An 18,479-nucleotide genomic window follows, 5' to 3' on the forward strand; every position below is an offset into this window, starting at 1 on the left:
ACTGCAAAGCACACTGGGGCTCAAACTCAAATGACCTGGGAGCCACTGAGCCAAAGACATCAAAATAATAACATGTATGATGATACATAATAATGTATCATAATAATTTCAAAATAAAAGTGTTTGTTTTGATATGGAATGATAAATATGAACATATTTTTGATGCAAAATCAATCTATCACTAAAAAACTATAACATAAATAAAAACTTTTGACTTGATATTTAGTGGAAGGCCACATGAAATTGATTGGGGGGGCCGCATGTGGTCCACAGGCCACAAGTTTGAGACCTCTGGCATACCAGATTTAAAAGAAACTTACTATTATATTGTCTGTTTTGATTTATTTGTTTACATGTATAGCTGTCATAGTCACATCAAAATACCATAAAACTGTATGCTGTGTAGATTGATTATTAATTAATAAACATTTCACCTCCTTGTGTTTTATTTTAAGAGCTAGACTTAAAATAATACGTTTGAATTAATATTGTCCCGTTTTCATTATGCATTGACCCACTTACAAATGATGTGGAACTTCTTGTGTTTTCTTTGATATGTTGATGTAATTTCCGATTGGATATTTTAAAAAGGAAAAGCAGAAATTATGCAGCACATTAATTCCATATTTGCACATCATACGTATATATGTTTAACAGCCCTGTTACCTCATGACTGCTTTTATTTTCCCGATTTTACTGTAAAAAAAAACAGGCTTAAATACATGAAATATTGTTTAATTTTTCATGTTTCTCATCTGAGCGATGGGACGTCTCATAACCTTCTATAAAAGAAAGATTTTTAGTCAAACTTAATGCTTTTAAATCGTCAGATTTCCCATGTCTCCTTGTGGCACAAGTTCACTTATAATATAACCACTTATTAACAGTCACATTTCCAAACAACTCATAGGTAGTGTTTTGTTAATGTTGTTGTGTTTCCTTAAATGTTGCAGTGTTTGGCACTCCAGGGCTACTGTGCTTTATAAATCACATGTAGTGTAAAAAGGTAAAGTCAGAGCTACCGTGTGTGAGAGGAGCCAAAACACGTGTCACTTGAAAAATGTAGCCGCAAAAATGGATGTGAAATGGAAAAGGGAGTGAGAAATTATCAAGTGGTTTGATTACAGCACTCGTGATTTGAAAACAGAGCCATGTGTCATCATTTCCCCCTCTTCTACATCCATTGCTCATTATTCCCAAAACAAAACTGCCATTTATCATCTCAGTAAAGTGGCCGTCGGAGCGACAGAAAATAATTGAAACAATTGACAAGAAGAAAATGCTTACAAATGAATAATGTGCATGATGAAATGTGTGCGAATGGAAAAGTCAAGTGATGATTTGTCAATTAATTTGATAAAATCGGCTGGCGTTTTATTTGCTCTGATCACCTGGGCTGTGACATTTTCCACTTTGTGGGTTTTACCATTTATCACAAACAGTCAATACCCAACTGACATTTACCATTTACATCCATCATGAGCTGAGCTGTTTCTATTATGTCAGAAGCTCCTGATCCTCTGTACTCATCAACATGACAACACGACTTTCAGACAGGAAATGATGTCGTACCCAACATCCACCGCAGTTGTCACAGACCAAGATAGAGGGTGAAGGTTATTATCGTTAACGAAAGCTTATGAAAAAACGACAACTGGCATAAGGCTATATGCAAGTTAAACATAACATTTGTTATGTATTTAATTAGGTTGAATTGGTTCATCTAAACTCTAGTCTAGGGGTTCATTGTTTTCTTTTAAATTTGCCCATGTTTTTCCTCAGATTTCTTTATTATTATCATTACAGAGTGAAGTATGGTTTTTGGTGGCTCTGTGTGTCTGCGCATGTCGCACTTGCTGCATCTGCCAACATGACCAACAGAGGCTTGTTGCATGAATGTTGTGAAGTCTGCCATTCATGATTGCCTTGTTTATTTATGTTATGTTCACGTATGTATTTATTTGGTGTATTGATCAGCACTATGACGCGCATTTTGTACTTCAGTCTACTTTATATTTGTTATAATTATTTCAGGGATGGTTGTTCATCTGTCCTAATCAGTGAAATTTTGGTGTGAAAATCTTATAACACAATCCAGAAATACCACATATTACTCTCATACCTATACAGCAAAAACACAGTAGCAAGTGAGAGAGGGAACCACAGCACCTTTGACACAAAATTGCAGCAAGACCTGTGCAGTGCCCACCCTTGCGCATGCATGCAGGCGCAGGGTTACAGTATCTCGGCTGTGCCCCACTGAGTGGAAACAGAGGAGGCGCAGCATCAGGCACATCGTACTATTCACACACAACTGCACCACATAAAGTGTCTACAGGGGAAATTGCGTTCATCAAATGAAAACTGCGGACATTTCATTGGGGTCAAAGTTGAATTTATTATTAACTTGTGCTCAATGATATTTTTGACACAGGAAAACTTAAATAAAAGCGTATAATCCTCCCCTGCACAGCAGCGCCCTCTGGTGGGGCTCCAAATGCAAAGACACCATTGGTCCTAATACATAAATGCTATCTTTTGTTGGGGGTTTTGTGACTCAATACTTATTATGACCTTTTTGAATCTTGCACCTGGCAAAAAAAACCTAACTAAACTAAAACTGATAAAAACTGAACTAACAGTAAGCAAACTAATGAAAAATCTAAAAATGAATTAAAACTAACTTATTTTAAAAATAAAAAGGTCAAAACTAAATTGAAACTAAAACTATTATAACCTACATTTTTTTATTATATTTTATTCTATTTTTATGTTTGCATTGTATGTAAGGTGACCTAGAGTGTCAAGAAAGGTGTCAACAAATAAAATGTATTGTTATTATTAGTTATTGTTATTATTATTCAACAAATTCAGTGTATTGATATTCATGTGAATGTAAAGCACCTGCAATTTAAATATATCAAAATATAACAAATGATTTAAAGAATAAAACATTTTAGCATTTCTTGGTGAAAATATAAGATAAGATAAGATAAGATAGCTTTATTTATCTCACAGTGGAGAGAAAACGGCGTTACATATTAGGTCATTACCACAGCTCCCAGCTCAAATCATTTTTAAATACATGTGAAAGCTAATGAAAAGGGTAAGAAACTGAATTTGGTTTTATATGTGATCAGTTACAAAGTATTTTGTGCAATTGTAAAATAATTCTGGCCTATAAAAGAGCAGAAAAGCGGAACATTTACAGCTGAAAGAAAAATCAAAGCAGATATTTGATTTACACATGTTCACTGAGTCATATTAAAATAGATTAACATAATTATACTGTACGATAAGTGTTTATAAATGACTTTCAACTTCATTTCTCATGTCTGTTTCTCCAAACTGCAGGTGCACTTGGGTCACACCCTCACTGTGTGCAATTTTCTGGTTCACCACATGAGGGTAGCCGTGAGTAAAAAAAATGTTCCAGTTTACTACAATAGCATCATTCATGGTGGTGGGACGCATGTGCGTGCAACAACAGGGAAGTGTGGATGATTCAGATTTCATATTAAGAGCTTATACTACTGTATGTTGCCACAAAAACACCAGTTGTTGACCATTTTTTGTTACATAATGTATTGTCCATGGTACATACTAATAATTCAGTGTGTCAAGGTAAAATGCTCAAGAATAAATTTGGCACAGCAGTGCTTACAAATACATTTAGTTCTCTCAGAAGTTCATTGCTTGGATAAAACTAGACGCAGAAAATAATTAATCATCAGAAGCAGCTTCCAACAATCCTATTGATGGTATTGTGGGTCGTGATTTGGATCTGTTCTGGACAAGTACAAGACAATGAGTACAGATGTTGCACTAGTTGTTTATGGTAATTATTTTGTATGTATTGTTTTTCTTTTTCTATTTTTTGTTTGTGGGGTTAGTCTGAAATGAAATGTATTCCAAAGCGCCATCTCACTGTTATTGTGAATAATGTGAACTTTTATTTTGAAAGGATTGACCGGAGGTTCCACTGTTAATTCTATCCGTCTTGACACCGGTGCTGAGTGCTACTGAGTGGCCCACTGCTGAGCCAACAGAGAACAGGAGTATCGCCCCGGCGGACAGTTGCAGCAGCCTGCTGGCTCTGATATTTTTTTCATTTTCTGGATTTAAACACTACAGAGAAATTCCGGGATGCCTTCAAGTCATAATGTCCAAGGTGATAAATAACTCGGCAGCGGACTGCCGTGTCTGTTGTGTGTCTATCGCTAACTAAATCTGAGAGTCTGTACAATAGAGCATCAGCAGGCCGACCAGCTATTTCACTACTCAAGCTAAGTCTGTGTCGATATTAACCAACTAGCCTCTAATTTTGCATTTCTTTTATTTCAGGGGGCAAAGCCTTTGGACTGTTGAAGGAGCAGCAAAGGCAAAAATTGGAAGAAATTAACAAGGTAGGCGTGCTGCTGTCTTTATTCGCCTTCAGTGTCTCTAACGGCACCTCAGGGAATTTGAATTTAATTAGCTCACACACACTTGACTTGGCATTGGCCTTATACTTAAACGTCAGCCACGTCGGTGATTCACGGACACCGCAATAAGAAGAACACTTTGATAATGCTGTAAATAACGTTATCCTTAAATGCACCGCGCCATTCTATTGTAGGTGGACATAGTGATGCTGCTGTTGATGCATTTTATTGATTTCACCCCCCGCTGTGTCGTGACACTACTTGTTGAATGGCTGCATGCTGTCACATTAGCACTGTTTCGACAATTAAAAGTGATATCAGTAAGGTTGCATAATTAATCACCAAATAATAAAGATTGCTATATGACCAATTGCAATATCCAAATCAAAAGAAATTACAATTATTTGATAATGATACAATTCTGCAGTGTCTACTCTTTAGATGAGAAAATATGCTTTCTTTGTTGATAGACTCAAAAACTTCATAGTGAAGATTCAAAACTGATTGAAGTCCTACCAATTTGTATCAGATTTCTTTAGGCATGGGAATCAGTATGGTCGGTAACGGTATGATACTGGTCAAAATCACTGCATTGGATAGACTTTAGATAAAAATGTAAAATCCAGTACTGTCCAAAAATCTTACATATCGCATGCTTCACTATGCACAGACTGTAAAAATATAAATTGGAGACAATTGGAGATTTATGTCTTTGAAATTACCTCGCGCAAATGGGTTGTTTACAGCTTCATTGTTCATAAATGGTCTATTGTCCCATCCCTAATCTTTTTATTTTTTTTACCTTGTCGTGCAGTTCTAGTAGCTATGCATCCCAAATTGAAAGAAAACATAGAATGACATGTGCACCTCACACCCCAACATAGATACCTGCAGCTTATCAAAATAGGCTATATATAACAGGAAGCCACATCTTCCAAATTAATTTTCAGAGCCTCTTAAAGTGCTCTTTATCTTTTAAAAACACGTGTGTGTGTGTGTGTGTGTGTGTGTGTGTGTGTGTGTGTGTGTGTGTGTTAAGACAGCTGGTGATCTGCCTGGGAAACAGGTGTCTCAATGAGTTCTTTGTCTGCCACCAGGCCCCTCTTGTCAGATAACACTGTAGTGGTTGCTACAGATAAATCTGACATCTGTTTAATTGCTGTTTTTCCTCCCTCACCTACTCTGGCTGTCTGTCATCAGCTGCCTACTGTGGCCGCATGAAAACCAGGTCACGGTCCGAGAGCAGCCGGGAGCACCTGTGACATCTCTGCGCTCACACTCCCTGTTCCCTCCGTGTAGTGTTTTGTGTTCTTCATTTGTGCTTTTGAAAAAGGGTGGAAATAAATGACCCCAGATCACCACAGAGACTGAAAGTAACAGCTGTACTGGGATTAAATCCACTGTCATCATACATTTTCATTAGTGGACCAATTTAGACTTCCAATCCTGGCATGTGTATGGCTGTGGTTGATCATCACATCATCACATCTTTAGGTCAATGCCAAAGATAAGATTTGATTTCTTGTTTACATAAAGGAGCGTCAGCAGGTAAAATGTCCTGATAATTTCACCGTCTATTTGTGGAAAAGAGGAAAAACAAAAACAAAGGAACATTATCCAAAAATGTTAATTTGTGTAATTACTTTTACACCTGTGACCTTAAAGTACTCTTTTATTGTTATTTGACATACAACTATTTGATCATCGATTTCCTTTGAACCAGAAAAAGCTGTACATTCCCTTGTCCTGTCCAGCAACTTAGGCAAGCAGTTTGACTGACTGGATGTCTTTGGAATGAAACTGTCTTTGTCCTTAACCCCTTAAATAGACATGAACTTTGACCTTTCAGCTATGCATAAACAGTATCTGATCTCTGACTCAGTGACACAGTGACTAAGAAAGGACATTTTTCTGTGTGTGCGTGTGTGGAAGCTGCAGCAGCAGTGATTCAGCACAGGCTGAGTCAGGTGTCCCTGACACATCTGGACATGCTGTTTATCCTTTTCACCCTTAATTAGGAGCTCGGGCAGATATTCAGAGGTCACCATCGAGAACGACTTCACACTCCGTTTTTCTGGAGACCAAAAGCTAAATCCCAAACGGCAGATTGCGTGATTAAATTTCCATTAGAATAACTCCCTGCAGGCCTTTTTCCTTTACACCACCCTTTTGCGAGGTGCTCCACTTAATGATCACAGTGAAAGGAAGTGACAGTCCGTGCAGGAAGAGTTTCTTATGATTGTGAGTCATCGCTCTCAAGTAGATGTTTGTCACTTCAGCTGAAGGTCCTTGGTGCTCCAATTTGTGTGTGGGCTGCTTTTGATGATGTATTCAACTGTAATTTGTCTGGGAAGTTTAGAAATGGGCTCAGGACTCTTGAGTCCTATTCACACACCTTGTATTAATATCTGTCCTCAGTGATCTGACTCACACCTGACATTAAAGGGTGTCCTGGAAGCATCTTCTATGACATACAGTATGATTGGATGCGGCTTCCCCACCCTTACTTTAAAGACATAATGGCTTCAAGTTTGTTTGTGTCAAACGTTAGTGTGTTTGTGTGTGAAGCTCCAGTGACTCAAAGCTCTACTCACACTGCTGTTACATGAAATTAGATTTTAATCATGAGAAGAAGGAATCGTGTGTCAATCAGTGTCTAAAAAAACTGTCAAACTATCGCTGGTCAGACAACGTCAGCTAAGGAGATGGCCTCTATTGCGTCCTGAGGACAGGTTGAGTTCATTCACACGCAGTACTGTGGACATATGTGTCCTCAAACCACTTGAATGTTTGAGGGTTTTTTGCAATCTGATCTGAGGGTGCGTTCAGGACGGATTTGGAGCATCAGACTTGTACTTGGCACAATCTGCATGTGATTGATCACTCAGAATGGATGTTAATACTGAGTCTGAACAGGATCAGAGGGTCTTGGTTCTTAGATCTAAAACCTGTAAAACCTGTTTATCTCATCGCCTTCACTTTATTCACCCTCCCCATCTCTGCTTCCCAGGAATACATGGAAGACCAGAAATACAGGGATGAAGAAGACCTGCCTGAAAAGTTGGAAAGTCTCAAAAGTAAGTTAATCCTGTCCTTCCTGTGTCTGTACTGTGTCAGTATCTGTTGTTTGTGGTTGTCTATTAAGGGCGTCCCTTTCTCCTGGCTTTTGTCATAACGTCAGTGTTTGTATGGTTCCTGACTGTCCACAAACACACAAGACTTCAGCATTTCGTTTTTCTCTCTCTATGGGAAAGACAGCTTGCTGTGATTTCAAAGAGATTTTCAAGGCCAAGTTCTCAGTGGCCTTGGAGGAATGTGCTGGGGCGTTTCTCAGCTTGTTGTTACAATATTCAGAACTTTGCAGGATAAACTAAAACCTCCTGGGAAAAGAAGAAACCCTGCTGGAGCTTATTACAGGAATGAAATTGCATCATTTACAAAGCGACTCCTCCTCATCCCTGGGTGCATGTAGACTAGATTTGTTTGTTTTTTCTGTGAATGTGAGTTCCATGTCTGCATTTTTCCATTCAGAATACCGTAAGGCTGTTTATTCTAAAAGGGGCCATAAAATGAGAGCTTTGTCTGCTGTCCTACTTACTGTCTTTGCTTGCTGGAGGAAATGGAGCAGTAATGAATCTAAAAGGGTACCCAGCACCCAAGTCCTGGGAGTATTTCATATTTTTTTTATTTATTTATCTTTTCCCTTCTGTTCCCGTTCTGTCCCAGTGACCCAGAAATCATATCTAAGGCATACAGTAAGCAAAGCAATGAATATATGCACATCTTAGTTGTAATTTCTTGTGTTATAGTTTATGACTTCACTTACCATACCTGTCATTAAAAATCACATTGTAAATGCATTAAACTGGCAAACTATCACAGATGTTACGGGATAGGGTTGCCCTGACTTACCTGGAAGAAAAATAAGCTTTCACAGAAGAAACTGTTAGATTTGTATGAAATATAATAATGTGACCTTTGCAGAATATTGGCGCATTATGCAGAGCAAGAAACAATGCAGTTTTGTTGCTAAGCATTTGGTTCTTGGTGCAAATGTTTTTGAGATTTATGGACGTTTTATTGTATTCTACTCTAGTTTGCTGTGCTGTAAAACTATATTATGTTCAACTGAGTAGTTTAGCGTATTGATGCTAAATGGAGAAAATATTCAAATCACTTCTCGGTATAGTCAAGTGCTCTACGTCTATATAGCTGAAAACGATGTATTAGTGTTGTTTTCAAACTGAGAGTAGATCCTGATGCAAAGGGTTACTTCCAATCTACTTTCTCATTTTCCTGTCCATATGATGTGAAAGTGTTGCAGGAACAGTGATGCTGCACTACACAGCAAACGATTGAATAACTATGCTGATTAATACCGGCTCTGATTCAGTGGTTTATTGATGGATCACGCTGTTCATTCATGTTGCAGTAATTCATCACAGGCAAACATTACAGTGCCAGGTAGAGAAGAACGTATGTGCAAGTTGGTAAAAGTAGAGACAAACAACTCCGTCATAAACATGTTTGATGTGGACATTTTGAAAACATGTGCAGATGATACTGATTTGAGTTTGCATTCAGTCACAGTGCTTTATAGCTAACTACAACTAGACAGCTTTTACATCACAAATGTTTACATCAGGGCTGAGAGAAGAGGGGAGGAGAGACTTGTAGCTTTTAGAGGGAATAGAAGAGATCAGTCAACAAAGCTTCTATCTGTCTTTATGGTCTGTTTATGTTTAGTCTTATCTCTGGCCAAGGTGGTAGAAGAGATAGTCATCCCCATTTAACCTTTTATCAGTATGTTTTTTCTTTTCTATTTACAATGCAAAAACACAAATGATAGTGTTGTTGCCAAAGTGGTGCATAGACAAACTCACGATCAGAACAAATCACTGACCTCTCTTTAGTGAATTGTGTTCATAATAATAATAATAGTTTAGTTGAAAGTATTCCTGTTAAACTATAAACTAAAAAACAGATATTTGACAATGTTTTCAATGTAATGGACATTCGTTCCTTACAAAGTTCACTTGCCTTTGTCTACACTCTTGACCTGGATCAGCAAGAAATGGCTGATGTTTTATAAGTCGATGGCACTGTCATCTTCAGTTGCTCATGGAATGTGGGTCAGGAGGAAAGACGAAAAGCTCGAGTTTTGTTTAGTTGAGACCTTTTCTGTGGCTGCAGATGATCAACAGGCTGCACGAAAAGTGGCCCACTCAAGATATGCTGTGTGTGTGTGTGTGTGTGTGTGTATGTGGAGACCCACTCTGAGTTTATGAACACTGTCAGCATTGTCCTGTCCTCCTCCCCATGGGTGCTCAAAGCTTCCACAGTTCCCTCTCTTTCTGCTTCCCAATACACACACACAGAACTGCCATTGTGGGACAGAAATAGCGAACGTAATCTGACTAAAGTGATCTGAAAAGAATAAAGACATTTCAGAGAAGCAGGAAAATGTCTGCTTCTGCCCTTCCTGTGATTTTAAAACAACTCTGATCAAACGGCACACCGCAAGTAACCTTTTGGACTCTTCCCACATACGTGTATTGTACGTGTGTGTGTGTATATATATATATATATATATTATAAAGAGAAGCTTTATAATTGGACATGTGGTTCAGGAGTTAAACATGATTTGAAATGCCCTCACCATTTTTGTGATGCTGATTGAATGTAGGGGTCAACACTGTATACCTATTTGCGTTCTCAAAAATTAGAGTTAAAGATCAATGCCTCTCACTTTTGAGCAGGCTAACGATTTTCCACTGCTCTCACTCTCCTCGCTCTCGCTGTATAATTACTGTATGAACACGAGAGTGTTATCGATCATCACTTAACTCTTGACAAGAAAGCAAATATGTCCATTTCCCAAAATCTATAAATACTACTCAAACTCTTAATTATAAATGACAGATCTGCATGTTCTCTGCAATGTGATAATGAAACGCTTAATTAAAAAATAAGCATGGCAGAAAACAGGTGACAGACATAAGCACATATACAGCAAATGACTGGTGTAAAGCTTTCTAATTGCGCTTGAATAATTTAACACATTACTTGCACCAGCTTGATTAACTTGTTCAAATGTGTTTTAATAAGCATCATTAGTCTGACCAATTAACAGCTGCGGTGTCTTTGTTTTTCTTCTTGATCTCTGTATTTGAGCCTGAATTCTCATCTGACTTTCCGACCCTCACTTTTCATTTCCCTCTCTCCTTTGAGCTCCACACAGCTGTTCTTTCCCTGCTTTCCACCAACAGACTTACAAAACACACCTGTCATTATCATCTGCTTGTCTTTTTTTCCTTCTGCCAGTGCAGCTGTCAGCAGTGAGTCAGTGTGTTTTAACATTTTGCTGACATGAGGCCAGCTGAGGACTGGTGTTAGGGTAAATGTTACACATGATGCTAGGTGTTGTGTTCATGAAAATGAATCACAGAGTTAGTAATCACCTCCTGTGTGTATTTGTTTTCCAGATAGATATGCTGAGTTTGACTTGAATGACCAAGGAGACATTGGTGAGTAAAAGCAGCACTGAAACAAAAACAACAACAACAACAACAACAACTGCACCCCGGATAACAACTGTCAGCTGACTTGTGTGCTGTGTTGACATGTGGGAACAGTAATTAATACTGTGGTGTATTGTCTGAGCAGTGTGAGCACAGGGTTCATGTGTCGCGTCTGTGTCCTGTATGTAAAGTGAGACAAACATGTGCCATGGCCTGAAAAGCTTTTAGCTCTTGAGCAGATGTGAGGTGAAGTGCAAGAGTCACACAGGAGATATGGCTTCTGTCTGCAGGCCCTGACAGAAACTCCTAAAAATACAATTTAAAATGTTTTAGCCAATTTAAACTTTGTTTTGCTAAACACATTGCCTACATGCCGATATGAGACCAGACAATATTGCGATACACTCAGTATTTGCAAAATCCTATATTGCGATATACTCTCACAACAGTGAGCACTTGGCACCATCTAGTGGACGAACACATCAATTGATTGATTTATGCTAATCCACAAAAAGATTAATGTTTATTTTTAACATCAGGTAAAAAAAATAAATCAATACTTTGTCTCTCAAAATCGTTATAATGCAAAATATCGCAATATTTCCACCACCACCCCTATGACGTACATATTTAACTGATAAAGCAAATTTTATTCATTAAAGGTCCCTTGTGTAACATCTTACTACACTTATTTTTGACCGAAATTGAATATACTACCCATGAGTGTGTTTGTATAAGTGTAAAATCGTTTTAACATTTAAAAAAGCCTCGAAATAAGCCTTTCATTTGTACATTTTGGAGGCTGCCATCATGCGCTGCCACGTTTCAAGAGCAGCTGTAACGGACAAACCATCCTAAGTGCGTGTCTTAAAGTTTGATGCAGAAATTCGCTACGCAAAACAAAGAATAAAAACATCCTTTCTAGTATGGGAGTAGAAGGCCATAGTTACCTGATGAGCACGTTGAGAAGAGTCCTCCGTTTGTTACAATCCGGAGTCTTACTCTGTGAGCCTTCAAGGATGATTTAGTTAAAAACTAGAAAAGCAGGGTCAATTATGTCTGATGTGTGTTTACTAAAGCCTTTGCTTGCATGTTCTTCAATGGTTTATTGTTGCACAAAAGAGGGACATTAAAAGAACAATGGTCCAAATTTATCCAGCAGATACAGAAATATTCCCATGGCCTTTAATCCCTAGTATGAATCATTCTCCAAAGCCAACGTTTCCCATAATGCAACTTAAAAACATATTTTATTATAGCTTTCTTGTCCTCCGCCTAAATGCCATCATCATTCAAATCCGACAAATTAGGGTTCATGCCCAAGATGAGAGATAACCCAGATGTCATTTTCAGATTAGAGGCCCAGAAAACGTTCCTTTCAGGGGTTGAGTACGACTGTGTTTGCTGTGAAAATTATGCACTTAATTTGTGGCGAATTAAGCATATAGACCATGTTCTGGTTACCTTTCAATCCGTTCATTTTTAACTAATACAGATAACAATAATATATTGATAGTACATAAAAATTATTTATGTTGGTCTGATGGTCTTCTGAAATGTGTCTCAGATCTGATGGGTCTGAAGAGGATGATGGAGAAGCTCGGGGTTCCCAAGACCCACTTAGAGTTGAAAAAAATGATCGTGGAGGTGACCGGCGGCAGCAGCAACACTATCAACTACAGGGACTTTGTCAAGATGATGCTGGGCAAGCGCTCAGCCGTGCTCAAACTGTAAGTACACGTCTGTGCAGGTTTATAGAATGACATGTATTTACAATACATCATGTTGGTGGTGTCTTTAAACCGTCGGCTAAATTACTGTGTGTTCACATGTGCAGAGAGAGAGAGAGAGAGAGAGGACATGAAGCAACTGTTGTGTCGGCCAATTGTTTCATCCACCAGCAGGGGGTTGGGAAGACTCGCTATGATGTCACCACCCACATGACGCTTTTGTGGTTAATCACCATGGCAACTAAATCCATCTATATGGCTTATCCATAGGCTACTCATCCTTAGCCGGGATAATGTCCTTAGATAACTGATTATAGCCTGATTTACCAACGTCACTCACATAGGGCTCACAAAAAAAACGCCTAAACGCATCAGTTTATTCCCTAATTTCTGGTGTAATATCGATCATGTCTTTTCAGTGAATAAGACGACATAAGAGTTGGTGTAGCCAGTAAATCTTTTAAACCATTCTCACTCTGGGTCAGACTGCAGGAGCCAGAGTGTATTGCCTGCTGTTTTTCAGATCTGCTGGATTAAGCTGGCTAGACCATTCAATTGATAAATCTCATAATCCCATAAAAACAACAAGCACAGAAAATACATAACTCTACCACCTTTGCCCTCCACCATTTCTCGAAAGTGTTGTAATCTCGCTACTGGTATTTTTAGATGTCTCATTCTGTCCCTATTTGACTTGTCCACTTGGTAATTTTCTTTATTACTAACAAATAGATCTATATGTCTATAATATTTATTGATGGTATGTTCAACTGTGCAGAAGATTTAAGAAATTACAAATTACAAATTACTTAACCTAAACTTGATTGTCACAATATAAGAACAAGTAACCAATTGTTGTTGTTCTAATGGAATAAAAAAACATAGCTCATAGTGTTTACTTTATCTTCCAAGAAAAGTGTACTTAAGAGAACTGTTATTTTTAAATGATAAAGTTTTTTACTTTTTTTATTTATTTTTTATGAAAATCCTTTTGCATTCCTCCTGGGTGAAGGTGGGCTTATGTGTATTTCGGTCGGACTTTCACTCAGTAACCAGATTTAGTCATCCAGTCACATTATCTGTTTACATATGTTAGATTGTCTTAAATTAGCAATGTGCTAAAATCAACCAACCAAGTTATCCACTTGAAAAAAAACTAGACATTTATTTGATTAGATGAAGCTGTCATGCTGTGGTAGTTGATTGATAACTGTCAGTGTTGACCTGACTGATTAGAGAAGGTCCCAGCCGTGTGAAGAGAGCAGTTGCCGTGGCAGAGTTTGAGTTGCTGAGTGCCAATTTCCACGCTGGGATCATTGCTCCTTATGGGCTTAGTGGAGCTTTGCTGACTTTTCCAAAAAAGGAAATTAAAGACAGGCATCCACTCTGAATAGCTTCTGTCAGATCCCTCACCCTAATGTGTACCGAGTAAATCACGATTCCCCTCACTATTCCTTTGTGGTTTCCTTTCACTGAGCTGTTCAGCTGTAGTTCATAGCAGACAGTAACTGTGGCTCTCTCTCTCTCTCTCTGTCTCTGTATCCGCCATGATCAGATTATCCCTCTCCACTCACACATCCTGTTTTTATTGCTTGCACTTCACTTCTCTTGCTCTAGTCCAACCTTTTGTCTTTTTAATGTATTTGCATTTTGGTTTTGTCATGTCTCCATTCATTGTTCTGAAATTGTCAGTCAGCTCTGCCCGTCTTCACTGTTGTCTGTTTAAATTCATTTAACTAAAGCTGTTGGGGTGAATTCACAAGATAATCAATCACTATTTCATTTCAATTTATTTCCAGACTTGACAGTAATGCAAGAACAAACATATAAAATCTGGATATACATACAGTAAATATATGTTAATGTCATTTATTTATCAAATTTTTTTTAAATGAAACTTAATGGTCTATTTTTAACTAATATAAAACACAATAATTGTGGGTATCAGATGAGCCAAATAAATTGTACACACTGTTCTATTAGTCAAAAGCATGAAAATGAGTTTTGTATCTAGTATTGTTTGCTATGTTGTAAATGTTAATATGATTGTGTTTTTCTACTTCTGTCCTCTCTGCAGAATCTTGGTTTTTGAAGACAAAGCCAATGGCTCCACCTGCAAACCAGAAGGACCTCCTCCAAAGCGGGACATTGCGAGTCTGCCTTAAGCGCAGATGTTGACCTCGGGACTGCTCGTGGAGCTGAGGGACCATCAGTGGATGCTTGGAACTGAACCGTTCTCGTCAAAAACATGTGCAGTGTTTGTATTAGTGTGGGACCAGTGATTGAGGATTTGAGGTTATTTTGTGAATATACGCTGTTTGAAAAGGTGTTTGCTATTTGGGAGACTGGGACCACGACTCACTAAATGATGTTCAACTGTGAATATGATTATTCATCATTTTTTTCTCTCCCTTGATTAAACTGTAGCATTGATAGTTGTACATGTAATCCACTTGATAAATTAAGTTTTGTAGGGTGTTTCATTGTTATATTTTAAGGGAAAATTCTGCAGATATTTTTTTCTCCCCACTCTTTCTTGTTTCTTTGTTTCACTTTTGTGGGGCATTGTGAGAGGACACTTTTGGAGCAGCACAAGGAAAAGAAGTAGTTCTTCCAACACATTTTTGCACTGTCCTTAGTGGTTTTGAATGAATTCCTGCCAGGCTAATCTTAGTCAGCGTTAGTCTTGCTTTAGATCAGCTGCCAGAGATTACAGACCAAACCCATTTCCTCTAAGTCATCGGCCTTTAGAGCCAAAATACCGATCTGTAATCAGTAACTAGGTTAACATGGCCACCTTATGATATGAAAAACATGTTTCCCTTTTCTACAGATGCACGTTGAATATCCATGTGCATGGGATAACGATGTTGAGATTCGTCCTATGTGGCTTGAAGTACGGGAAAGTCGACTCGCTTGTAGATCTGTTAGGTTAAGCACATGTTTAATTTGGAAGGAGTGTGATGTTTTTTCAGGCACATGAGCAGAACAAATGTACATAATAATCCACACACAGTACAATCATATTCTTTCCAAGTGCCTCAACATGCAGATTCTGCAGAGCTTCAATGCAGATTAAAAAACTTCATGCAGTCTTCTTGGCTTACTATATCCAGAAAAACCGTGAAATAACGTTCTTTGGTATTTGAGGAGACAATTTTAACGTGATTTGTTTAGTTATAATGTAACGGTGTTAATTATGGTTTTGAACGAGTGGTTTTGTGTGTCTCGTGGCTATTTTTTTCCAAACGTTGTCTTTTTTTATGTCACTGCATCATTTAACCTGCTTATCGGCTGATTTCACTTCAAGTTCGTCTATGTAATGTTTGTGTTGCGATTCATATACTGTAATTGAGTTTTCTTTGGGTTTTTATTAATACGTCTCCCATGTCTTCCATCAGCCAGCCATCTCTTTCTGTCGAAGTGAGTTCTATAATTTGTGCCTCAGTGTTCGTCTCCAGTTTAACAAGTTTCCTGTAACTCACACTATTTACTGTGACTTTGCTACTTGTAGTAGTTTTTAACACACATGACGTGTTTTTAAGTATTTTTGTCATTTTTGTTTTCAGTCTCTTGGGTAGATTTACACCTTTTAGTGTTGTTGAGGTGCACATTGTTTGCAGACACCAAAGGAATTAAACATTCTTGTGACACTGGCGTGTTACGTTTTGAATTGTTTATTGCATTAATGGAAAATTTTGTTCAAGTGAAGTAACGTGAAAAATGACAGGTAGTGAACTCATTGAGAGTAAGGTCTTGTTTTAATTAAAAGCTATCTACAGTATCAAGCTGAAGAGCTAAAAATTGACATTACACCGTGACACATTTGCCTTGTTGTAATGATAAATGTAAGGGGAAAACTTTCCATTATTGATTTTGCAGTTGAGAAACTCTGACATTTACTTTTTACACCGTTATCCTCCAGTTCTTTCACACACAAAAGATGGTGTGAGAGCATATTTGGTTGTAGCTGCTAGGTCTCTTTTTTAAGTTATATGATGTATGTGGAGCTGTGCAACTCTTAATTATTTCCGGAGTAATAGTTTGATCCATAAAATGTTGATCAGTCTTTCCCAAACCTGAAAATGAAAATGATCTCAAATGTCTTGTTTTCTCCACAAACCAAATTATTCAGTTCTAATGATGTCTTTGTTATATGGAGCAAAGAAAGCAGGAAATATTCACATTTAAGAAGCTTCAAACCGATTAATCAATTATCAAAGTAGTTGCTGATTGATTGAGTAACTGATTTATAATCGAGTAATTGTTTCAGCCCTAAGCTGTGCTATGCATCCGCTTGAGCAATATATATAAACAACTACTCCAACTTGACTGTGTCAGACAGATACTGATACCTTCCATGCGTAGCAACATAAAAACATTAGTTTTACACACTTTTTGTATCTCATCAAGTTGTGTGTCGGGCTTGTGAAAGAGTATGTTGATATTATTTGGTGGAGTTTGCGTGTTTCAGTTTAGTACAGTGTGTTCTAGTCAAAGACATTGTGATTTATCTTGATGGATTTTTCAGTTGCTGCATCGAGTCAAGACTTTATTCAACTACTGGCAGAGGCTGACAAAGAAATGATAGAGTGTAACACTATAAAGCATTGGCCTCCTGTTGCACAGACACTTCCATCTACTGGACAATCTAAGTCAATACATGAGTGAGATATTTTTTTTTTTTTTACATCAGAAATTTGGGCGTCTCAGCAAAGTAGAGAAGAACGGTGACCATAAACTAGATTCTTCCAAACTGATGAGGCACGTTTACATAATTTTAAGCAAGGGACGCTTCATTCACCTTCAATGGCTAGTTTTTCTTTTATAGTAATGATGGCATATGTATTATTTGTATTATGGAGCCATATAAACATGTAAAAGCACATTAAATATGGTTTTAAAATCCGCCTTTTGGATATAACAAACAGTCCAGTTTTAACAGGAGGTCTCCATCACAAACCAAACAATAGATTTTGGGGGATTTATGCAGATATGAAGGTGACAGGAAGTTCTATGAAAGACATTATTGTGCTGTATTGTGGGGAAATGTTCTGCCATAGCGCCACCTCTTTATGTATCTAATAGACATGTTTCCTCACACTATAAGATTTTAAAATATTTTTGTTGAAGTTGCCGCATTAAGTCTGATACTCACTGACCAAATGCAAGTAGTCCATGCATTAACACGTATTCAAGAATCAATATTCAGTATCAAAATGTCCATATTTTGGTGGCACCACCGATCTGAAATACTATGAATGGTGTAGGTGCCTTCTTTATCGTTAAACTGCTTCAGTTATTTTTACAGCCTGTTAACCTATTGCGCTTTGAATAATTGCACTACAATTACCCTTTATAACCCACACAGATATTTAATGGCCATTTTATGGGTTCATTTTATTGGAATCAAGCGACTAATGTGTTTATGAACTGAACACAACCATAACCATATTTTACAGGGGGCTCCAGAAAGACCCACAAGATGTCACCACTGAGACATCTTTGGTTGTCACATCTACTGGAGCTGTTGCTATGTGTCCATGACAAAGAAATGTACTTATAGATAGGACAGATAAACATCTACCATTAAATAAGAGCAAAAACACAATTAAGAATCCCCAGTGGAAAATGCCATGAATGAGGAGGCTGTGTATAAAATGTTCATCGTCCTTTTAACACAACAAACACACACATATGTATACAATGACAAGGACCTTTGGAACAAAATGTTAATTCCTATACGACCTCTAATGGGAGTCATGGCAACTATTGGCCGGGCCTCTTTTCTTTCATCATCACTC

General features: G+C 37.8%; 1 protein-coding gene across 1 annotated transcript; it reads left to right on the forward strand.

The window, feature by feature from the left end:
• The first annotated feature begins 4,005 nt into the window (after window positions 1-4,005).
• On the forward strand, window positions 4,006-16,328 carry aif1l (allograft inflammatory factor 1-like). Its single transcript, XM_058617960.1, has 6 exons — window positions 4,006-4,171; window positions 4,345-4,406; window positions 7,435-7,501; window positions 10,910-10,951; window positions 12,513-12,675; window positions 14,753-16,328. Exons 1-6 carry the CDS (start codon window positions 4,147-4,149, stop codon window positions 14,838-14,840), a joined length of 447 nt encoding a protein of 148 aa, XP_058473943.1. The 5' UTR covers window positions 4,006-4,146; the 3' UTR covers window positions 14,841-16,328.
• Window positions 16,329-18,479: the final 2,151 nt, after the last annotated feature.

The sequence above is a fragment of the Solea solea genome, chromosome 19 (assembly GCF_958295425.1).
Source record: "Solea solea chromosome 19, fSolSol10.1, whole genome shotgun sequence".
Taxonomy (NCBI): Eukaryota; Metazoa; Chordata; class Actinopteri; order Pleuronectiformes; family Soleidae; genus Solea; species Solea solea.